This window comes from Lissotriton vulgaris, chromosome 3_1 (assembly GCF_964263255.1).
Source record: "Lissotriton vulgaris chromosome 3_1, aLisVul1.2, whole genome shotgun sequence".
NCBI lineage: Eukaryota > Metazoa > Chordata > Amphibia > Caudata > Salamandridae > Lissotriton > Lissotriton vulgaris.
The window spans coordinates 1,131,719,175-1,131,744,147 of NC_141689.1; the positions used below are offsets into that span (position 1 = coordinate 1,131,719,175).

General features: G+C 44.1%; 1 protein-coding gene across 2 annotated transcripts in view; it reads left to right on the top strand.

Moving 5' to 3' along the window:
• Positions 1-9,379, top strand: part of PITX2 (paired like homeodomain 2) — a 180,307-nt gene extending 170,928 nt beyond the window's left edge. Inside the window, exons 1-3 of one of the 2 annotated variants that reach the window (XM_086961604.1) lie at positions 1,538-2,150; positions 4,083-4,288; positions 7,973-9,379. In XM_086961604.1, the coding sequence (XP_086817730.1) occupies positions 1,949-2,150; positions 4,083-4,288; positions 7,973-8,530 (966 nt within the window). In that variant the 5' untranslated portion in view covers positions 1,538-1,948 and the 3' untranslated portion in view covers positions 8,531-9,379. Of the gene's footprint in view, positions 1-1,537; positions 2,151-4,082; positions 4,289-7,972 lie in introns of those variants that run through there. The other variant, XM_086961605.1, reaches the window with a different exon arrangement.
• Positions 9,380-24,973: the final 15,594 nt, after the last annotated feature.

A 24,973-nucleotide genomic window follows, 5' to 3' on the forward strand; every position in this document is an offset into this window, starting at 1 on the left:
TAGAAAATAAAGAAACTGGAAAACAATTAGGGATAAACAGGAAGTTTTTGATAGAGTGGGGGTGGATATGAAAGATTTCAGGAGCGATCCAGCCATTAAAGGAAGAGGCGATATACCAGGAAAAACTAGACAGGGGGATTAGGAGGGGCGGAACAGAGGGACACAAAAGAGGACGAGAGAGAGGCATTAGAAAAGTCCACGCAAAAAAATAATAATCTACATCAAAGCATTTTTTAAACTAAATCAATGTGACTTTCAGTTTCAATTTTTTCATCTTTGCGGTAAATTCATCTCAGTACTCAAGCCTTGTAGAAAAGCGATCGTGTTACAGAGAATGTATGTTTCAAAATAATTCAGGAAAACGCAGCATTTCTTACAGCTAATTTCTTGATTTTTAATTAAATACGTAACTATTCGCAGCCATGTACGTTGTTGTTTTCCCGACACATTTACAAAGTTTCCAGGTATGGCTCAGTGCACATTACGTGAACCGGCTTCAGAGAGTGGGGCTGCACTTCGCTATTATTGCTTGAAATGCTTTCCATATGGCTTTGAATATGCCATGTGTAATAAATGATTTAGCTAATGTGCTCCTGTCATATCTGTCAAAAGGCAGTAATTGTTCCATGATTTTGAATGCAGGGCTTCTCCTTCGGTCTGATTTATTCGGGTACCATACATTTTTGGTTTGCTAATGTTGCAATATATCAAAAGTCTGCGTGTTCTGGGCTGAGTATGCAAATCTTGGCGTGGTGCATTTGTCGGTCGTAAGCGTACATGTCTTTTTACACACTGTTAAAGCTACCAATGTGACTAAATAATAATAACATTAAAATTCATATCATTACTATCGACATTGTTGAACCGCAAGGAAAACCTATAATCCTCAGCTTGATAGATTATGGACCTTCATTGTAAAACGAACGTGGAGCATAAGTAGCAGAGGCGCACATAATTGAGGAGTGCTTCTGGTCGCTACTGTTTCCTATGTGGTGAGGTACACTACGTGCTAATCTGTTGCCATATGAATAGACTGAATGTCAATAAATCCCCACTAATTATCAGTACGTGGAAGAACAGTCTCAGTCAGCGCACCCTCAAGAGCTTAATATGCACTAATAGACCGACTGATAGATAAGAATAAATAGAATAACATGGCAGGCAGACGGGTATACAGATAGGTCAATGCACATTGAAGATAGAGTGATAGGCAGGCGGGTAGACATAACAGGCTGACAAAAGAGGCTTGACTGAGCGCAGAGCATCTGAATGAGCCACTCCGAGCCGCGCGCCAGTCTGCTCCTCCGCGCGCCTCCTGTGCCCACAGTGCGCATTGAGCCGCCGGGCTCGCCTCTCCCTAGCCTGCTACTCATCCTAGCCCCGCCCCCTGCGGTCCCCGACGCCCGTGAGTGAGCTGCCTTACCGCGGCTTTCCTTCCGCAGGCGAGCTGATTGGGAGCTGCGGTTCCTACCGCCTCGTTTCCATAGGAGGAGCCGAGGGCGGAGCGTGCGACGTCACGCGCAGGCCGGGCCGGGCCTGGCCTCCTGTGTCGCTGTCAGGGAGGCTGCAGCTGTCAGTGTGCGCGCGCTGGGACAGGAGCACGGGGCGGCTACTGCAGGGTCACTCACCGCGAGCGCTTCCACCTGCGTCCCGGTCCGCACGCGCCAGAGTGACAGCCAGCACCGGAAGGAGCGCACAGAGGCGGCATTGCGAGGACCAGTCTCTTGCCCCTGCAGGCGGGTGGACCCTCCATAAAGTGCAGCCAGCTGGGCTGTTGCATCCTCTGCCACTGGCCGGACCGCGAGAGGAGACTCGGTCCACGCACACCGAGGCGGGTGCAGGAAGCACGGACCATCTCTTCTCCCTTTTCATTCTTTTCTTTGCTTTCGGTGTTTTTCTCGACATTCCGCTTTCGTTTTCTGTTGGCGAGCCCGGCCCGGCTACCTCGATGAACTTTATAAAAAACTCGTTGCACTTGGAGCCTCACCCCTTGGCAGGGAGCAAGGGGTCCTCCTCCTCCTCATCCTCCTCTCAGCAGCGCCTGCACGCGCAGAGCCTGCTGAGCTCCATGGCCGCCTCCTCCTCGCTGGCCAAGCAGCGGCTGGAAGTGCACACCATCTCGGACACGTCGAGCCCCGAGGCCGTGGCAGGTAAGCAGCCGGGGACGCTGGGGGGCCTGGATGGGATGCGAGGAGTGCCAAGTGCATCCCACAGCCCTGCAGGAGTGAAGCCCTGCTGAAGGTCAGGGATGGGCTGAGATGAAAAGGGCCCCAACAAGCTCTGGCATGCAGTCAAGATGTGCTTTTTTGATTGCATTTATATTATATCGAAGCCGCTATTGTATATGATATTTGCTGGCACTGACTTCTTGCCACAGAGAGCCTGCCACGACTGTCTCCCTACAGTACAATGACTAATATATATATATATATATATATATATATATATATATATATATATATATATATATATATATATATATATATATATATATACACTCTCATGCAATTTAGTTATTCTAATTCGCTGTCAGCCTTGCGTTAAGCGTAGGCGACCTTTAATAACAACAATGGAAGCAGCTAGGGAGGCTCTTGGTAAATAACAAATGCTGTTACCTAACTAAGAGATACTTTCAGAAGGAAGTGGGCCTTGTTTCTCAGGGAGCAGTCCGGTAATTTGGACTGAAACCTTGCAGGGTAAGCATACAGTTTAAAGCTCCCCTGCGAGGATTATGCGGGTCGGGTTGCCTCATTAAAATGTGGATTTATCTCCCGTTTAGAAATGGTGTCGCCAGTGTATTCGGGGCTGCCCCCCTCAGAGCCCTGCAACAGCACTATAAATCGGCAAGAATGATTTGTCTGCTTCTTGTACTTTGGGAAAATAAGCTGCTCATGTATATTCGCCGAAGGCTTATTTTAAATGTGTCTTTTTAGGACAATACGTCGATTTATTACAAAAGCACAATCCGCTGTACAAGATGGTAGGACATGAGGGGATATGTGTTTCAAAAACAAGTTGTGCGCCTTTGACGCAGTGGGAGAGAAATACAAGGTTCTTATTCTTCATTTTAAGAAAATATTTGAAAAGAACTAAAGGCTTTGCTTTAACACGAGGCCACATACAAATAAGGATTACTGCACTACGTAGACGTAGTCAATCCCCAAATAAATGCGTGTACTTCACAAAAGAGGCCTTTTAAACTAAATATAGCACATAATTGTATATCATAGTTAATTCCTCAAATTAAATATACAGAGCTTTCCAATATATGTGCATATTGAAATCTCCCTAATGCACACTCTTGGCTATTTTTTTCAACTACGTGCGCATAGTGTATTCTGCCATTTTTGTGTGTTTGCGCTTCTGCAAGTTTGTATTATGGTTTCGATTTGTTAGTGTGTTTAATGTATTCGCGTGTGTGTATCATGAGAGAAAGTGAGTGTGTGTTTGCGTGTTAATATCTATACAGACAAATATGTGAGGAGGTGTGTTTGTGTTTGGTCCATTTTTTCAGGATGGTAATTTGATGTGATACTCCCAAATTGTAAATTTATTCATGCAAATGAAGATATAGTTATTTTTAAGAATGTACAACCATAAATACTTTGATGAAATATAGGCGTGTAGCTCATTTATGCAAATGTGTGTGTGTAGTTCATTTGCCTGTCTTTAGCTAAACCATTACTGCAAGACTGCATCTTGTAACAGGTAGTCATGAGCAGAGATTTCTATAAGCGCACTTATGCCTAAAGAGTGTGCGCTACTCATCATATATGTATAGTGTAGACATACTGTTTTGTGTGCTGATTGTAAGCTCAGTTTGCTTTGCCTGGCCTGTGTTTACATAGACAGTTTGCCAGCAAACTATATCAATGATACTTCTCTGATAACTATCTTTGAATAAAAAAAACTGCTTTCAATGTGTAATTGTATCGGTTGTATTTTGAACGACATATGTCTATCCATACAACATCACAAACAGTATTTGATGCGTAGTGATGTCGCATCGCACAGCTCCTCGCAGGTAGCGCTTCACTGCAGCATTCTGCATCTCTAACGCTGCCTGTGCATTGCTTTTCCAGACAAAGACAAGGGGCAGCAGGGCAAGAACGACGAGTCGGGCCCGGAGGACCCCTCCAAGAAGAAGCGCCAGCGGCGGCAGCGGACGCACTTCACCAGCCAGCAGCTGCAGGAGCTGGAGGCCACCTTCCAGCGGAACCGCTACCCCGACATGTCCACCCGCGAGGAGATCGCCGTGTGGACCAACCTCACCGAGGCCAGAGTGCGGGTACGTGGCTCCCGAGGCAGCATCGGTGCCCAGTGCACAGTGTCACTGCACAATGCCACCACACCGCCCTAGGGTACACTGTCACTGCACACTTCCACCGCGCTGACACACTGAACATGGCCCCTGCACCGCCCCACTGCACATAGACAGGGCAGTGCCAGTGCACAATGGCACACTAACACCGCACAGACACTCTGAACTCTGCCGCTGCACCGCCTCACTGCACACTGCCGCTGCACCGCCGCACTGCACATAGACATTGCAGTGCCAGTGTACAATGCCACCGCACAGCCCTACTGCACTCTGACACTTCACACTTCCACCGCGCTGACACACTGAGCACTGCCGCTGCACCACCCCACTGCACAATTTCACTGCACACTGCACGGCCCACTGCACACTCTCACTTCACAGAACGACTGCGCCACCCACAGCACAATGTCGCTGCACACTGCCACCGCACACTGTCGCCGCACAGTCCCACTGCACACTGCTACCACGCCACTGCATCGTCCTACTGTACACTGGCATTGCAATTGCACACTGCCAACGCAGAGTTCTGCTGCCACCATAATTGCACCATTGCAATGTACACTGTCACTGCACACTGGCGCTTTACTGTGCCACTGCACACTGCCTCTGCACAGTAGCACAGCATAGCACCGATCACGCAATGGATCTCTCTTCCAATGCTGTGAACGTGTCACCTCGAGTTTCAAAGTACAGGTAGATCTGAGGTGCAGACACTGCTCTCCCGCTGGAATGGGTTTTTCTGAGGGAAGCAGCACATTTCTGCGTGGATGGTGCGCCCGAAACCACAGCACACCCATTATAAAGATGTCGTTCCCGTCCGGTAGGAGGGGTCTGCCAACGTCGCCCCTGTACCCCAGTGTCATGAAGGGGATGCCCTCCGCGGTGACTTGCAGCCGGTGTCCCCAGGGCTCCTCCAGTGAGGGGATCCGTGTACACAGAGTCCGTGTCCCTCCCTCTGACTCCTCGTCCGCGAGTAAACACGCGTCCGGGCAGTGAAGTGGGCACAAAGGCCGCGACCAGGTGACCCCCAAAGCAATCTTTATAAACCGAAGGCCCCGGCGCTGCGAGGCGCCCTCCGCTGTGCAGAGAACGGACACAATCACTCGATTGTGACAGGAGACAAGGGCATGCGACCTCTGCTGGAAAAATGGCTCCGTTTTATGATCTGCAAATATTAGCGGTGATAAAAGGCAGTCAGTCGAACATTTATAACATCCCAGCGCCTTCTGAGGTCTGCGGGGTTACCGCAGTAGAGAAAAACAAAGCTAGTTTGTTCTTTTAAAATTAAAAACGCAAATATTGTTTCTAAATAAAACCTAGCAACGCAGTAAAATTGCAATTCTGTGCACCATCAGACTAACAAAATGGACAATGATTAAACTCCTACGGGATAAGACAATTGTTTGTCGAACCTAAGCAGATCAAAGCAAACTTTTATTTGAACAACTGTTTCATTTTAAGCTGCCGAGCTTCCTTATTGCTGAAAGGAAATTCCGAGTGAGTCATTTTAATATTTATGCATTGGAAATGGAAGCGCTTGTTTATAAAGGCCAGGCAAACTGTGGACGAATTGAGCGTATCATCTTTTCTGCAAACTAACTCCACTGTAAGGCAGAGTTTGTAGGCATTATATGAACAAGGAAAAGATAAAAACAGAAATAGGACTATTCTGAGCGGGTGGGTGCCCCGAGTATGTCCGGGCAGAGGGACTCTAACGAGGTAGTGTGGAAAGGGATCCCGTCCCTAATGAGGGTAATTAGAGCCGTGCTGCCAGCCCCGGATCACAACATCTGCAACGCTCGGCGCATGCTGAGGGTTTCTTCTCTGCTGCGAGGCACTAATAGTGCAGTTAGCAGAGCTGTGTAATGCACAACATCGTTTGTCTAAGGGGTGGAGGGCGGAGGGGTCGTGCCCGGCTCCAATACACAAACCACGGGCCTGCTGGCAGGGGGGCGCCGATCAGAGCCCAGGATGTGTATTGGAGCCTCGACAGATAGTCGCACGGGTTCCTTTATCTAAAGGGAGGGGCCGATGAGCGCTTAGTGGGAAAGGAACCTCTGCGCTGAACACAGACGGCCACGCAGGCTCAGAGGCGTCTATCCGAGCTTCGGTGGCCTTTGGGGGCCGCGAGCAGGAGATGGGGAGGCGGGCACAGCTTCTTAAAATCACATTTTAGATCCAGTGTGCTAATGCAACGTGTAGCAAGAACCGCGAGGCTCTGTAAGTCCGAATATAGTGCTTCACTGGGAACACTTTCATGTTAAGAGCGCGATATATTATATTGTATTTTTATCTTGAATTTTCGTTACATGCGACGAGGAGGAGCCTTGGATGTGTTTGAAAAATGTACTGGTTCAGTAGTAGGAACTTTGTTTCATGCATTTTATTAACCGCATTCTATAGATACCACAGGCGCATGAAACTGTTAGCATAGTGCGACTGTTCCCAAGGAGATTAGGTTCTAATTCAGCCGTAAAGTAGTAAGGTGCATTACGACACAGGTTCAAAATAAACGACAGGGCCGTACCTTGCTACACAAGAACCAAACACATTGCGCAAACACTTTTCATGGTGCAGCCTTTTGAGTCTCAATATATTTACGTGTGTTGTTTTACACATGATCTTGCATATTCGCATCTGCCGACAGTGTGTGCGAATTACATTTCCGTGTTTATGTGGAATGTACATATACGTATGTTAAACGTGTATGCGCGCCTGACATGTTTCTACATGCGAGTGTGTCACTTGAGAGGATTTATTAGGTTGTGTGTTAGTTGTGAAGGTGTCTAATATGTTTTCGACCATTCTGTAAACTGTCGTATGTTTGTTTTACATTTTAAATATTGCATATTGTATTTATGTTAAGGTTTACGTTTTAACTAAAGATGGCAGCATGTTTGGTTGCCATAAAATGTGTATCGTGTGTGTGTGTGTGATGTGTTTTTCCCGCGGCTGCGTACTATATTCCTCCGAGTGTTTGTAATCTATTTGTGTTTATCTTGTCTCTCGGTAAGAAACCCATTTCTCGTCTGTGTGTGTGTGTGGGGGGGGGGGGCGGGGGCATCTTTTATGTTATTTTCGCGGGACAGTAAAGTTTATTTGAAGCACAGCGCCATGTTATGGATGATATACATGATTCTCGGGCCTGTGTATGTGTTCGTGGTAGTATCTAAGTTTTATGTTATTTTCGAGGGACAATGACCTTTATTTGAAGCACATCATTGGTGATATGTGCTTATCGCGCATGTGTACGGTAGTATTTAAGTTTATGCTATTTTCGAGGGTCAATAATGTTTATTTTAAGAGCACCGCCATGTTGGTGATAGATGTGCTTCTCGCGCCTGCGTGTGTGCGCGCGTGTTTGTGGTATCCATGTTTTGTGTTCTTTTCGAGGCTACTTAAAAGGTTATTTGAAGCACGTTATTTGTGGTATATGTGCTTCTCGCGCCTGTGTGTGTGTGTATCTGCCGTCCATGTTTTGTGTTTTTTTCACGGTAAAGTTTATTTCAAGCACATCTCCATAAAGAGAGCGTGTTCATACAATGTGGTTTACCTCTGCACGGCTGTGTAGTGGACCGGTGCTGCTGTGATGATTGTAGCCTCGTCGCCACTGACATAGTCCCAACTCATCTCTCCTCTTTGCCTACACAGGTCTGGTTCAAGAACCGCCGCGCCAAGTGGAGGAAGCGAGAGCGGAACCAGCAGGCCGAGCTGTGCAAGAACGGCTTCGGGCCCCAGTTCAACGGGCTGATGCAGCCCTACGACGACATGTACCCGGGCTACTCGTACAACAACTGGGCGGCCAAAGGCCTGACCTCGGCGTCGCTGTCCTCCAAGAGCTTCCCCTTCTTCAACTCCATGAACGTCAGCCCGCTGTCCTCGCAGGCCATGTTCTCGCCGCCCAGCTCCATCTCGTCCATGAGCATGCCCTCGGGCATGGTGCCCGGATCCGGGGTGCCCGGCTCCGGTCTCAACTCCCTCAACAACCTCAACAACCTCAGCAGCCCATCGCTGAACTCAGGCGTGCCCAGCCCGGCCTGCCCCTACGCGCCCCCCACGCCCCCCTATGTGTATCGGGACACGTGCAACTCCAGCCTGGCCAGTCTGAGACTGAAGGCCAAGCAGCACTCCAGCTTCGGCTACGGCGGGGTGCAGAGCCCGGCCTCCAACCTCAGCGCCTGCCAGTACGCCGTGGACAGGCCGGTGTGAGGCTGGCCCTGGGCTCCGGACCCTAGAAGAGACTGAGCGCCCCCCGCAGCCACCGGGCCCAGAGGGAAAGGAGAGCTGGGGACAGCGAGCCACAAGCTCCAGCCAGGGGGCTGCGCCTTTCAGAGTGGAGCTCCGACACGTTTCTGCCACCTTTCAAAGTTTAGTAACACTTCATATGGTTTACCAACTTTCAGTGATCCGGACAACTGTTCAAAGGTCTGGCCAACTTTCAAGGTCCCTGGCAACTAAACGTGTGGCCAACTTTCAAAGACACCGACGACTTTTCCAAAGTTTGCTCCGCCATCTAAAAGCTTCTCCCAGCTTTTTTCAGTCTCCACCAACTTTCAATAACAAACGTACCCCCACCAGGTACAAAGACGTGTTTTGACTGGATGCAGCATTTTCATTGTTACTATAAGCTTGTTTATTTTATACGTTTTAGCGTTGTGGACATTAAAAAGGACTGAAATGATGTACATATATATATGTGGGGGGAAAATGTCGAAATAATTTTATAAGAAGCCGCGGGCAGTTGAGTTAACGCAGTGTTTTCGATTGAGGAGGCTACGATCGATAACGCATGCCACACTCGGACAGAAGCAGGCGGGTGTATATACTAAAATGCAACACTGTACGTTTCTAACATAATATTAATCTTATTCTAAAAACCAAAACCGTGTGAATATCCGTTTTAGAGTTAGGTCCTTTGCTGGATGCAACGTTTCTGGAAAAAAAAATATCCCATGTAAAAGATGCCCTGTGTATAACATTTCCGTATGCATTTTATCGTTTACCTTTTCAGCAACATGGAAAAATGTGTTTTATTTCATGGGAGTAAAGTATACCGAATACACACACGCTGGTCTCTCTTTATTTTTATGAGGCGAAAACAGACTAATTTGTGCGGTGATAAATGGCCCAGCGGTGAGCATGCTTTTTTTTTATTTTTTATTTAATGACAGCCTCATTAGAGCTACCCATGTGTTACCTATTATAGGGCACCGACCCCCACTGTGAAACCACTAACTTTCCACTTTCCGACCAGAAAAGTGCACCCGGGATCACAGCATCGCCTAATTGTGCACTTCCCGCGGCAGGGAAAGGCCACGAGGCAGCAATATTGTGCTACTGAACACTGCCTGACCCGCTGGGCATTGACAAACATTGCATGCGTATTAACACGAGGAATAAAACGGTCTGCCTACTACAGAACAAAGGGAATAATATTTCAACTAGATAAACTTCCAAATAAGATAGGAATCGTAAGCTTATGAATAACATTTTTTTTAATGCTATCGCACTTTGAAAATTCTTGCTCACCTTTTATTAAAATATCTTAACGAACATCTTGCAAACAAAAGAACAGAGAGTGGATTTTAAGGCGTGCAGAAACATTCAGTCGCGATAAAAAGTAGCGGCGGTGTTTTTCATCTTCCAATAGTGACGCCCGATGTTTCCTTAGCCCGGCCGGCCCTCAAAATCCAGGAGGAACGGAATAAAAGAGGTCGAGCCGTCCAAACAAACTCCCAACTGCACAATAAAGTCCGCCGCGATTCGCTCTCTGTGATGGAAGGCGCTACCTTCCAATAATGTCGCGATCTCCCGTGAAGGCCGGTGCACATTTGCACCCCTCCACTCTCCATTCAGAAGAGGCTCACGCCGGAAGGTTGGGGTTTGGAAGTCCTGGCTCCCTCCTTTATGCAGGGACTCTTTTAAGGTGGTGGCAGGATTGTTCCGCCTCGTGTATCGCGGAGGAGATGCTTGATAGCTGAGCCGCTCTTAGCGCTTTATGATCCTGTTTGTACATTAACTTCGCCAGGCTCTATTCGCCATGCGGCCGAGAGGAGGAGGCGAGGCTGAATTGGAGGGGGGCTTTGTGCCCATCCCTGCCTTTGTTGTCGGTATCCTGGCGAGGGGTGGAGACGGGGGTCAGACAGGTTTGTGGATTGGAAGCAAATGACCGAAAGTAGAGATATTTCTAATGAGCTGGTCTCAGGGGATCACAGTTGGGGGGAGGTGACTCGAGACTGACCCAGACTGGACCCGGGACCAACTCTGAGTGGTGCAGACAGAATCCGTGGGTGCCCGGGTCAACTTCTCTTCCGTGACGTGGTGCACGCACCTCTTCATTTCTTTGTCTCTCTGGGCGCAATCTGCTTCCCAAAGTGATTTTACAACGTATTGACTGTTGTGACTGGAAGAGAGAGTAGATATATATGGCGGGGTTCCTCGGCGTTCCCCCATCTAACAATGCTCTTCAAAAATATGTTCGCATCTTATCATAACATAGCGCTCTCTCTCCTTTTGTGTTTGTGCTCTGTGTGTGTATATATATATATTCACACACACACGCGCATATATGAGTGTGTGTGTGTGTATATATACACACACATACATGCAAAAATGCTATATTTCCATTTAGCGTTGCCATTAGGAACACACACTGCCAATAAAGCCCTCCGTTTTCTGGAGCATGAAATAGATGTTTCCGGTGCGATCTTTATTTCTCAGTTTTTCAAAATTAAATCGCCATCTTTGGACGCCTACCCTGTTCGGGCTTCACGTTCGCTGTCAGCTATAAATCGCCCTTCGCTTTGTCTGATCCTCCCTTTTATTAAAGATAAAACTTTCATGGGCATTAAAGTTAAATACGAAAAGTAAACACGCAACCCGAAGGGTGGGAAGGTTGTTATTAAGTCCAACAAACCCCCAAGTTCTGACGCGTGCCTGCTCCCTTCTCCGGAGCCTATCAAGAGAGAGATAATGGCGGTGTCTGACCCACGAGCACTCCCTGCCGTGCGAGCAAACACTCGCGTCTGCTCCCAATCCACATCCCAGGGCGCGGGGCGTCATCACACCCAGCAGTACAACATGCATCGGGGTTATACGGGCGCTTGGTGCCTCAGAGCACAGGGCTTGTGACTCTGTGGCCGGGGAAGGGCCCACCGAGCAACACAAAATCACCGCCCAGGACCGACTGCACAACTCACAGTCACAGCATCAAACCGGACACAGTGCGGGGGACAGCAGTATCGACAAGACGGAATAACAACCAAACACTCTACACCAATAAGAAAAACTACAACATACACCAGAGACTGGCAAGCACAGGACATCACCCGAGAGCAGCACTTTAAAGAAACGTCAGATCAGGCAAAGTGCAGGGAACAGCAGACCGGCATCAGTATGGACGTGATGGAGCAACAACCAAGCACTCTATACCGACGTGAAAGACTACAACATGCAGCAGCAGCAGCAGCAGCACTTGAAAGAAGCGTCAGGTCAGGCAAAGTGCAGGGAACAGTAGAACGAGCCTGGCAGCTGTATGGACTTGATGGAGCAACAACCGAGCACTCTACACCAATGAGAAAGAAGACTACATCGTGTAGCAGAGACTGGCAAGCACGTCACACGAGTGCAGCACTTTAAAGAAGCATACAAGAAGGCGTGTGGCCGGGAACAGCAGACCGGGCCTGGCAGCAGTATGGACTTGATGCAGCAACGCCCAAGCACTCTATACCAGCCCGAACGACTACAACAGTCAGCAGCAGCACTTTAAAGAAGCGTCACGTCAGGCAAAGGACAGGAATCAGCCGAACGGGCCTGTCAGATGTATGGATTCATGGAGCAACACCCAAGCACTTTATACCTACGTGGAAGACTACAACATGCAGATAAGACTAGTAAGTATAGTACACCACCCGTGACCCGAGTGCATTACTTTAAAGAAGCTAAGACCAAAAAAAAAAGGCTATGGACAACAGACCGGCCATGGCATCTGTATGGACTGGATGGAAGATGCACACTAATAGGCACAAGCGGGAGAGACAACAGCATGCAGCAGTGACATTGGAAGCACAACAAATGACCCGAGAGCACTTTTACGAGCGTTATAACAGGCAAAGTACAAGGAACTGAAAACTGGGCTTTATGGGTTGGACAGAAAACGTACAGTTCCAATCACGATAGCCAATAGGAGAGTCCACATTCAGCAGTGCAATTGTTAAGGATAACAAATCACTGAGTACAGCATTTAAAAAACTCACACGCACTTTGCGACCACAAGCCTCTGTCAAGCATTGGTGTGGCCCAAGATAAGCCGGGGCTCCTTTCACCCATGTCGTTCACTGCGTCTTTTGGGCTGGGCCTTGGGGTCACACGGTAAGCTGCCTGGATTTTTTTTTTCTTTACGTAAAGGGCAGTGTAGGTGTGCAGAAACCGAGTCAGAAAATGGGGTATTTGGAACCGTGTGGGGGGCATAGGTCTTGTTTATGTGTGGCACTTTGTGCACATATTTGCTCATTGGATATAGAGAGCCTGAATAAGCCCTTGAAACCCACTTTTAATTGAAGCCACGATAGGTTTAGTCAACAGCTTGGAACAACAGCTGAGGAGGGTTCGCTGGCCACAACAGACTCTGAGAGTGGCTCCTTTTATTCTTATGTTAGATAAGCCTAAGTAACAAATCTTGAGCATGTCCAAAACTAAACAAATAGAAAGCTCGCACAATTACTTTTGACACGGTAATACACTTAGTCGTACCTTAATGCGATAACATAAGGGGTTTAAATCTCATTCAGACACACCAAACATTGTATTATACTGTATTAGTATTTAACTAGAGCTTTCCAGTCCACATTTGAGGCCTAGGCGCTTTGAAACAACAAAAGAGGAGACATTATTTCATGAAAGTACATTTGACTTTCTGAGACTCTGGAATAAATAAACCATTGACAAATACGTAACTTCAGCTCATCCCCACATATCATCCTTCATTGCAGCTCGCATGTAAATATTACGCTAATCTAGCCACACATAGATCAAGCAACGTTTACATAGCTGTACACTGTTTTAAACATTTGCAATTGCTCATAAAAACTGCGTGCCGAACAGTTCTGTAGTCGCAATATATCCCTCTGACAAACTGCGGCCGCAATCTCAAAATTTGTTCGTAACAAAATATCACCCTATTTTGTATTCAGAAGTCTACATTTTTTCACATTTGTCAGCTGTTTAAAAATCGCTAGTCGTTAATTTGTGGATGCTAAGCAGTGATTATGCTGTTCAGTATTTAGTGAGGCACAGTTCAGAAACACTGTTTGTGCAGCGTGTGGCCTCATTTTAATTAGGTGCGGTGCCCAAATAAGAGAAGAAAAAAACCGAGCACGCTTCTTTTGAGAAATGTCGCCTTCACATCATAATGGCGGAGATATTTAGATACCCGTTATTAGAGCCTTGATATGTGTCGTTGGGTGTGTTTGTGTGTGTGAATGTGTGTGTGTGTGTAGTGGTGGGGGAGGGGGAGGGGGTGGGGCACTTTGCAGTCTTGCCCGCCATTACGAGACTTCGTGGCCACAAATAAAAACAATCGCCCCTCGCATGTTTCAGGGTTCTGAAGTGGCTTAGTTGACGTGCAGAGCTATATAACACTTATAAATGCAAACATTACATGAAGTCTGCCTCAGAGCACATGCTTGTCGAAGAATCCCTCTAGTTTGGTTTATTCCGTATTTTAATAGCAGGGAAAGAATATAGAACGCATCACAAATTCCGAGAGTTAATCCGAAAGATATTGTCGTAAGAAAGAATGGCGCTTCGACTCACCAAGAGCTATACTGGCAAGAAGAGATCTTGAACGAAAACAAACAAGGACTGTGATGGAAAATGGCCGATTCCGGGCCTCGACTTCATTATTCTTAATAAAAAGGGAAGTTTTCTGCTAAAGATTCTAAACTACAAAAATATGGAGTGTGTTCACTCAATTTTCAAATGAGAATCTATTTACGATGGGACACGTCTTTGTTACTAAGGATGAATTGTGTTTTTTAGTTGGTGTTTTAAGTGATCAGTAGAAATGTTCTTGCCTTCAATTTCCGATACTTAAGTCACCTAGGAAGAAACGTATTCACCAAAATATACAGTTCACAACCTATGAGCAGAGGTAATGGGGGCTTCAAATGGAACATGTGTCTCCCTCCATTCTTCAATGAATTTTCTAACATTTTTCCAGAACCCACAGAAAAGCGCACGACTTTATTTAGGGCAAATATTTCAAATAGCATAGAAATGTTTTTCATTTACACGTGCATATGTGGTGTATTTGAAACAGAGGGTAGACAAACTCTTAAGTAGAAATGGACGAACAATAGCTTTTATAGGATTGTTTACAAAGGCAAAGACTAGATAGACTATGTTCCCTTGAGTTAATGCCACCGAGAAGATTTCTTTTCTTAGTAGAGTGTTCGTTTTTAAAGGGGCACCAAGAAGGTCGTCTTTAGAACCACGAGAAATCTGAACACCCCACCTCTCCGGGCTGCCACCCTCGGCTGTCCCTCCCACAGGCCCACACACCGCTTGTTTAATGAACCCTTTTCTCCACCGAACGTGGCGCTGAGATTGAAGGCGTGAACGATTGCTTATTAACATTTCTGACCCGGATTAGGCAACAAGAAACAAGAGCCCGAGTGTCCGAGGCTGCCGCAAGCGGCTCAGATTTCTCCCTGCAGCTCCCCCTGCTCCCTACTGCGCCTGCGCGCTGAGCCCCATGACCCGGAAGTCCAGTCTGCGCTCCTGATCTGAATGAATGTGGAAGGCCTTGTCTTGGGACAGGTTCTGTTTGTTTGTTTACCTTCTTCTTAAGGATGTGCCAACCAAGAGAACTTACACTCTGTATAAAAAAGTGACTTATTGGAAGTGCAAGTGATTCATTGTAAGTTAACCCTTTCTACTGCAAAGCCAAGACAAAACAGTCGCAAAATCATTGCGTTCTCAAATTGTGTTTCTTATATTGCAATTTTCTTTCGTGAGCTTCGAATTTTCCACAGCAAGAACGTAAATAGGACACCACTTGGAATTTTTGCTATATTTCTAATTATAATACTGGTCACTAATCCATTTCAGATATCCATGTGTGCTAACATTTGGAACAACACAGTGAGCTTTATTAAACAAGATTCATTAGATTCCACATTAATTTGCATTGGACTCAAGCACCTTTTAAGAGAGGGAAACCTAAATATATTTCTTGGTGAAATAATCGAAAGTCTCTTGCCTAAATCAGGACTGATTACATGAATGCACATAGTCATTTCCAAAAAGGCCACCACCTGCGAGGAGCTGGTCACACTGGAAGGCTTACCATGGAATCAAACATGCAGATGTAAAAAAGAAGCGTTCCTATCTTTTGATGAAAATAAACAGCCCGGGACTAAAATCCAAAACAAAGAAAACAATCTAAAAATGTAAAATTGTAGGGTTTTCAGCTAGTGGTGCATGCTTTGCAAATGATTTAGAAAAGGGGGCCATTAATAGTATCACGTTATGGTTCAGAAAAAAACTCTACTGGATGCATGCAAATTCAATTAATTAATACAGAGGTTACAATTGAATACCATGCATTACATGATGCTGCGAACATGCGAAGGATAAAGGAAAGAATCATGCCTCCGCAGTCCTGCCACATGTCAAAAACAGATCTCCGACAAGGAGGCTTTCAAGAAACACAGGATATAGCTAAGACTTTTCATAATGCATTCGAGATGTTGGCAGGTCAGTTAAACAAGCTGGCTGTATCAGGTGCTTCAACCATTAAAACTCACACACGCTCTTGCCTGTTTCCTTCTTGAATATGTTGTAACTGAAGTTTATTGGCAAATTACATACCAGACAAAAACGAGGAACACAGGCTCCATGAATGATTGTTTTGTAAGCATTTCCCTTCAGGGATGCAGAACCACCCCAGGTATCTGAACACAAGCATCCAGTCCTGTTGTTTTTTTTTCAATTCATTGTTATTTGGTTTGTTTAGTTAAATTGGTTCAACAATATCAAACAAGGACTGCAGTGAAAAAAAGACCAATAAAGCAGGAACCGTACCCCCCATAATATTTTGGGAATCAAGTAAATCAAAGGAAACATGAGCATGTGGAAGCAAAACCATGGTCCAATATTTTAGGATACCCCAACTTAAAGAAATCCTGAAATGTTACTTCATACCAGGGGCCCAACTAGATCCATTTTTTTTTGGGGGGGGGGGGGCATACTTCCAGCAATGTGTCCTTGTAAAAAGTAACTGGTGCTCATGCAAAAGTGCCTCAATACCTTCGGGTGGAGTTCGAGCTGTATACAACTGCAAAAAACACAAAGCCTAAGGTTACTTTTCAGGAAATACATTCTCACACTGTGGCAGTAAACGTAATTGGCAGCTTTAAGAAATAGGCAGAGTGGAGATGCAGGGGCTCTAGGAATGGATGAAAAAACAACAAAGCTTTGTTATCTAGTAAATGATCTTTTAAAGACCTGTGAAATACTCGGGTGCAGATGCAATAAGACGCCAGACCAGCCAGCCACTGCAGCTCAAGAACTGTCTGTGTGTGTGTGGGAAGCTGCTTCAGCTGGGCTGACACACACAACGGGGAGGGGGGATGAAGCCCTTTCAGCCTTATAAGGTTCTTTCTGCAAATAAATGCATAAAATGGTTTGCCAGCCAGTATCAATTCATCAGAGCATTAAAAATACACAACTGGGACCACTCAATGACTTAGTTCTATATCAGGAGAAAGTTAAAGTGTTTTATTACAGACATCTCAAATTGAACTATATGGAATAAATGCTTCGAAGGCTCAAATGCAAAGTTAATACAAAGTAGTCAAGAATCAGAAATCCTTCTGAGTCCCAAATGAGCAGCAAAACCAAGAAAAAGTTGGATAGCATTGCCAATAGACTAAAAGAAAAATCTGGCTCACCCCCAGAATCAAAGGCATCTTATACACAATTCTTTCACAGAAAATTAGCCCAAAGCACACTTTCAGAATGGCTGGACCATATGAAACAATTATTTGGCAAATCAGAATAATTCATGTCAACAACAATACACATTAGCACTATCCCATATGTTTTGCGTGTCACGGTCACCCGGAGATGTTTTGAACAAAATATGCAACATTTAACAAAGGCGATTTATGAATGTGCAAGACTAAGCTGAACTATGGAAACACAGTGAAAAGGACAGTCAATGTTGCAACATATCTACTGCACTAAAGATTTCATTATTAGACCATTGTAGTCAGAACTGCTAGGAAAATATTATATTAGTAGTTTTTGCTCTTGCAAAGCTGGTGGGAAGATAAAATGCGCAGGAGTGGAAAACAGAGACAGCAACATCATCCATTTAATCCAGCATGGAGGTTTCGCCAAAATGTGACAGAACCAAAGCATGTTGATAAACACACTTATAAACCTCATATTAAACTAATTTCAACTGTTTACAAACTAATTCATTATGTGCCTATTGGATCTAACATCAAAATCATTAAAACTCAATACTATTTGCTACACAAAATAAGGACTTTGGAAGCACTCTATCAATTCCTCCTTCTGATTATTTTATAATCACTAAAACCGATTAATAACTTTATTAGTCAGGCATTCAATGCGTCAGTATCACTCTCTGCTTCTGTCTAGAACCCCCTCCATTATCTTTAGCTGGTTGTGGGGATAGTCCTTGCAGTTTCCCAGCTCATGCTCCCACAGTCTCTTCTTCTTCAACTTACTCCCTTTCTTTTCATACTTTTTAAACAAAGAACCAGAACATTATAAGAAAAGGAACAGGTCACTTGCACAAAGTGTTATGATTATTGCCATGGTTAAAATGAGATGTAAAGTACTTCTGCATTCACTATCTATCCATTTGCCAGCGTTACAAAACCATTTCCTAATCCACTAAACCAGGAGTCTACAGTTTCCCATAAGCCATGCTTTTCAAGAGATTGAACTTCAATAGAGATGTTAGTTAGGTTAGTAATAAAGAATCAATAAACCTACTGTTATAAGGTATATATTCGCAATATCTCTTGGCCTTTGTTACCATACAAACTCCACCCTCTTTTGCGAAGAGGATATCTTATGCTAAAAGATTCTGCATTACTGTGGCTCTAATAGCCATCATCTCTACATTTACTTGCTTCAATTATCCTGCTGTATCTGCTGGAAGCTTGCCTACAGGGTTAAACAGATACCTAATTATCACATAATTCATTGTCACACAAACAAATTGAATTGTAGCACATAATATATCTAACACTACTTGTCCAAAGCTCCATTTCACCCTCTCACATCAATTTCACTAGCTATTTCGCTCATGTGCTAAACTCTAGGAAACACTAAAGCTAAATAACAAACCCAACCGAGTTCTGTGGCAAATTGAAATAAGCAACTTCCCACAAATATAATAAATCCGCCTCAGAACAGCAAATAGTTTCCACTTACTTCATAAGTTTTGTCACACCCATTTTTCCTCCAAATTCTGCCTTTCTTCCTTTTATAGTACTACGCCTTACCATATACAACTCATCCCTTAATTCCTGCGCCATTCCTAACCTAGAATGCAAATTTGATAACCTAAACTCTTCCTCTACCTTTGACTGCTCTAGTAAACCTTTCCTTCCTCTATATCCCTCACAATCTTTACTCCTCTCTTGTTATATTCTATAATAACATTATGTTCTTCACTACTCAAAACAAGTATATGACCCTGATTAAAACATTTTTTTTATTATCCTCATATGACCTCCATAGATATAACGACCTCTCAACCTATACTGCCCTTGTCATTTATTATCTAGGGGGAGTGAACTCAGCTGATGGTGTTTAAGTGGCACCCAACCACACCACTCATTGGGAGCTGACCGAGAGGTCTGATCATCGGATAGCACAGGTAGATTAAACACCGAGAGTACCATCTAACAGGTTCCAGAACAACCCCAGGTCTGCCCGACCCCTATTCTGATTGACCTTTTGATCTAAATCTCTAAAATATCGTACCGCATTCCACCAGGCTCTCCAAGTTGGTGGGAGGACCTGGCGTCAAAGCTTACAGATCTACCTTCTTGCAAACAGGACGGGGTAAAATACCAATTTACTCTTGAGGCCCGAGAAGCCCAACAAGCCATCAGGCTTCAATATAATACCAAAAATAATAAGAGAGGAGCTTACCTCGACCTCCATGCCCAAAAGATCAGACAAGATCAGACACTGCCCCAAAACTCTTGGATCCGAGAGCAAGCCGCAAAGATGTGGACATCATCTGCGTTCGGGGCTCCACATCTCGCACAATTAGCCTCTCCACCTCCCCTTATTTTCGCGAGCTTGCTTGGCGTCCAGTCTATACTATGCAGTGTGAAGAAATGTTTTTTCCTGAGTGCAGCAGCTTTAATTAGTGAATATAACATTTCCAAAGATACTTGCCATAAATTTTCCAGATCTTCACTCGGCAAGCACTTCTCCCAGACCATGTGTGGGCGTTCCATTTTCTTATTTGCTGCCTCTAGAAGATTCTGGTACCAACAACCAACTTCCTTTTTTCTAACCTTTGGATCTTGCAGCTCATCTTCCATGGCGGTATCCTCGGGCATTAACCTGTTTAAACTTCTACACCAAGATGCTATTTGGTAAAATTGAAATCTAGAAAGGGCTCCGCTGGTAATATTCCACCATACTTCCCAAGGATAACAGATGTTCCCAACCAATATGTCCTTCCAGAATAGGACTCCGGCCTCTTTTAATGGGAGCGATAGTGCGTCTATAAGGCATTCCGGCGTTCCTGGGGAGTCCCACACTGGAGCCCAATCACTGTAATACGGCAAGCTTAAAACAGGTCGACACTCAGTCCATAGTTTAGCCTCCATATATAAAGTCTTAAGCCTAATCTTTTTAAAGTATTTAGGGGCTCCAAATTTATACATAAAACCCACCTTATCCATATCAGAGAGCATGGCTTCAAATATGCTACCAATCAAGGAACTATCTGGTTTTGATGATAGCATCCTGCAATTTTTTAGTGGATATGCCCAACAGTACAACAGAAGGTCCGGCAGACCCAAACCTCCCTTAACCATCTTTCGCCTAAGCTTCTTCCAGGATAACCTGATCCCCTTACTTGCCCATACAAACGAGGAGATCTTACCCTGTATTTTCAAAAGAGTGGTTTTATCAAATTCCAAAGGAATATTATTGAATAGATAGGCAAATTTGGGGAGCACACACATTTTAATCAGTGGCTGGCTGGAAAACAACTGCCGAAATTGGATTTAGCGAGCCAAGCAATGTTGACCCAGGATATAGAGGAGGGTGAACTACGTGCAATCTTAGACAAAACTAAGAAAGGGAAAGCAGCAGGCCCCGATGCAATCCCAATCGAAGTCCATATGCTAATACTAGGTGAAATAATCCCGATCTGGTTGAGGTTGTATAATGAGATTCTCAGAGGGAATTCGCCCCTGCCAGATACCTGGAATGAGGCGGTCATTACGCTAATCTTGAAGCTGGGCAAAGATCCAACCTATTTCACTTTTAAATGGTGATTATAAGGTTTTTGCGGGTGTGTTAAATGCCCGGCTCAGCAAGATAAGGGGGTCAATCATCCACCAAGATCAAAAGTAGTGTGGCTCACTGGTTAGAGGCGGCAGACCCGAGAGCAGAGGACAGCCCGGGACCAGGGCTCGATTCCCGGCGCGGCAGGTTTCTGGACCAGGGTCAGCGGACTCGATAATTCTCTCGCCTCGGTGCCCACTCTGATCAGCGATCACACTCGGCAACTCTGGGCATTAGCTTGCCTCATCTTCACTAACGGCCCCACCAGACCGCCGGGGATGCCTGGTCTCACCCTGGAGATACCCATTAAGGGACCATCTCTCAGGGAAGCCAGGAAGGGTTTCGCAGCGGTCGAAGCGCCTTGGGACCCTCCGGGTAAGTAGTGCGCTATATAAATGCCTATACATTTACATTTACATTTATACATACATTTACACCAAGATCAAAAGGGGTTTTTACCGGGCAGGCAGATGCTGGATCTGGTGTATTCCTTAATTGGCTCGGTTGACCTGGCAACAACATTAGGGGCCCCACTTTCTATCATTACGGTTGATGCTGCAAAAGCCTTTGACCAAGTTAACTGGCATTTTCTTAACAACACTTTAAAGGCTTTTGGGTTTGGCGCTAACTTTAGGGAAGTTCTTAGTAAAATATATAGTTCCCCCCGGGCACAGATTTTGGTTAATGGTAGCCTTTCCGCCGCAGTTTCGATTCAGCGTGGTACAAGACAAGGGTGTCCATTTTCACCGATCCTCTTCGATCTATACATTGAGCCTTTAGCTCAAAGTTTAAGACAGAATGATAATATGTTACCTTTTAAAATCAATGGGTTTACTAGGAAGATTGCTTTGTATGCAGATGATCTTATGTTATATTCTTCTAATGCTAATTTAACTCTATCTGAGCTAATGGCTCAAGTACAGTCTTTTGGGGAAGTGTCAGGTTACCAAGTTAATAGTGACAAAACCGAGATTATGGCTTGGAATACCGCTGCACAGGGGGTCAGGTTGTCTAAAGAATTAAGTATCTGGGAGTGTTAGTAACTCAAGATATAGGAAAGATCCCCAAAACAAACTTGGATAAAGTCTCTAAGGAGGTGGAGCTTTTACTGAAGAGATGGCAGATTCTACCGTTATCTCATTATGGGAGAGTAAACCTGATTAAAATATTTGACCCTGATTAGTAATTTTAGTTTCATACTTGTTTTGTGCAATCACCCTTACAAAATTGTTATATTTAGTACCGTCATTTTCCTTTATAGGTAAATCCTCTAAAGACACATTGAAATCAGTCAAATAAGGAGAAAGAAATTCATCCTTGTGAAATATAGCAACACATACATTACAAGAAAGAGCCTATCAAATTGAAAGTTGTACATATGTTAAGACCTCCCCAGCAGAGGTGGGAAAGAAAGCACACATGAAGCATATCATAATATTCATTATATCTATATACCCATGTATCATTTAAGTATAATTATTATGAATAAAACCTCTAACAAACTTCTTTTTATGCTGTGGTACATCATGATTTAATTGATTTCAAACAGTAGTAAATTTGACATGGTTGGAAACATATCTCACTGGAGTCAGTAAGCATAACAGTCCAACTAAAATTAATATTGTTAATATTATCACAAATCCTACAATTTTGAAGCATTTTTTTGTATACCACATTCTAGTTGAGACAAAAAAAATCATGATATTTAAAAAATTCAAAGGCAACAAAAAGTTTCTTTAAAGCACTATTTTATTTCTTTTTTTCTTCTTCTTTTTTGATAACAATAATGAAAACAAAAAGTTCAAAATAACATGCTCAGGTTGTTTTTTAAAGGTGTATTTCAGTCAAAACTTCATTTAAATTCTGAGTTTTAGTCTTGTATCCTCGTTCAACAACTATCTCTTGATCGTTACTACCTCCACACTCTCTTTTCACTAATCCAATGAGTTTTTTCTTCTATTTCACTTTAAATCCCAGATTCACTCTCAAACTTGTTCTGACATTGGGTCACAAATTTGTAACTTTTCAGCCTTGTTTCTTCTTCTTCTGAGACTGTAGCTAGATATACCCACTCAGGTGAGGCATATTTTGTGTTTGGGACACTTCTCCTGGTTATTCTTTTGGCAACAGCCGATGCACTCCCACTAGTTACAAAATCAATTGGTCTCTCCAACTTTACTGGTTCACATTGCTTCCTTTCACAAGTTCTTTTTCTTAGGATATCTTCTTCAACTTTATTTTGTTTACCAACAGTCTTTATTAAAGTTTTTTTATTCTCTGTAAAACCTGAGCTTGAACTTGAACTTTGATCACTTTTGTCAGATGAATTTACTGCATACTTCTTTCTACTCTTGGGGTTTGAGTAACTTGAAATTATAACTGTAATTTCTTATGATTTGGATCAGAGACTACTTCAACTTGCTACCACTCATGCTTTTGGATTTTGCATGGCAACAGCCCTTCACTTTGATCACTGTTTGGAAACTGGTCTTTATGCTTTTCAGTTTATTCATCAGAGCTTTCACTGTCCTCACCCTGATTCCTTGTCTTTCTTTACCAGTTCCAAAATGTCAGCCCCCTCTGGATCCACACTGCGAACCTGAACCCGAGTTCAAACTTCACTTCTTTGTGCTTGATTTTGTGGCTTTGTAGCATATTCAGTGGTTGTCTCTACCACTTCTGCTGCGCGTACTTTGTGTGAGCAGCATGGATCCACTTGCCACTCCAGCACATTACCCACAGTCTTCATTTTCAGTATCACTTGGAAGGGTCTGCATCAACTCCCATCCAGACAATTCTTCCTGATGTGTTTTCTGACCAATATCCAATTTTCTGGATTGAGGTCATGACAAGCAATGCCTTTTGTTTCTTATTTTGCCACATTCACCTGGTGAGAGACACATTTCACCATATCAGCCAGATCTTTGTAGTAATCTAGTACAATATCATCAGTTATTGAAACTAGTGCAGTTGAAGAAGTATATGCAAGTCTCATTGCCCTACTCATGATCACCTCATGGAATGATAAACCTGTCTTTTTACCAGGAGTACTTATCATGCTCATCGCAACACGAGGAAATGCACCAGAACCCTTTAAACCAGCTGAAGTTGATACTTGTACCACTGCAAACCATATTCTCTGTCTTTATAGATTGTCACTCTCAAATCGTCTGACAAGCACCAAGCTCTTGTTAATTCTACTACTTATGCCGCCTGTGCTGTGGTTACATTCATCAGAAAAGAAGCTTATAAGCTCTCAGTAATGGAACATACTGCATAGGCAGCTCTTAAGGCTCAATATTGGTCCCTTAAACAAGAACCATTAACAAATAATGTTAGATCAGCCATTTCCAAGGCAGTTTCTTTGGTCTTGGCTTGGTACATAACTCAGTAACTGGAATGCGATCATGCTCAGGTTCAGCATCAATTTAATCAATATCCCTATCTTCACAGTGCCTGCCTGAAAGATAAAGCCGTGTTTCTGGGTTCAGTGAATTGTACCTTCTGATGGAAATTGTTTTCAGCTGCAAGAATGAGTTGTTCATAACAAGTCAGTCTACTATTTGTAAAATGCGTGTTCTTGATGTTGTTAACAAGATTTCAATTAAGTGAGGGACATATACAATGAATGTATGCCCCATCACTGCTCCTTCACTTTGTTCAATGGCAGCAAAGACAGCTGCAACTAATTTTAAACATTCTAGAAGACTTAAATCTACTGGATCCAATACTTCTGAAATGTATGCAATGGGGTGCATAAACCCACTAATTTTCCCACAGAAGAGGCAAACAGTTTTCTTTTCATCAATTCAACACATTCCTTCCATCATTGTTCATCATTCCTCTCCCACCATCTTGTATTTGCAGCATTTCATTTCTTATTGCGTCACCCTGCCTTTTATTCAGCCGATTAATTCCAGACTGAACAAAAGTTATGTTTGAAGCCATTTGATTCTAAGATCCATTTTCAAATTGCTTTGCCAGAGCAATAATCAGCTTTTCCGTCATCTTTTTCTGCTTTGCATCAAAGTAATCTCTACTATACTTAGCTAGCTACAAAATCTCATCAATACT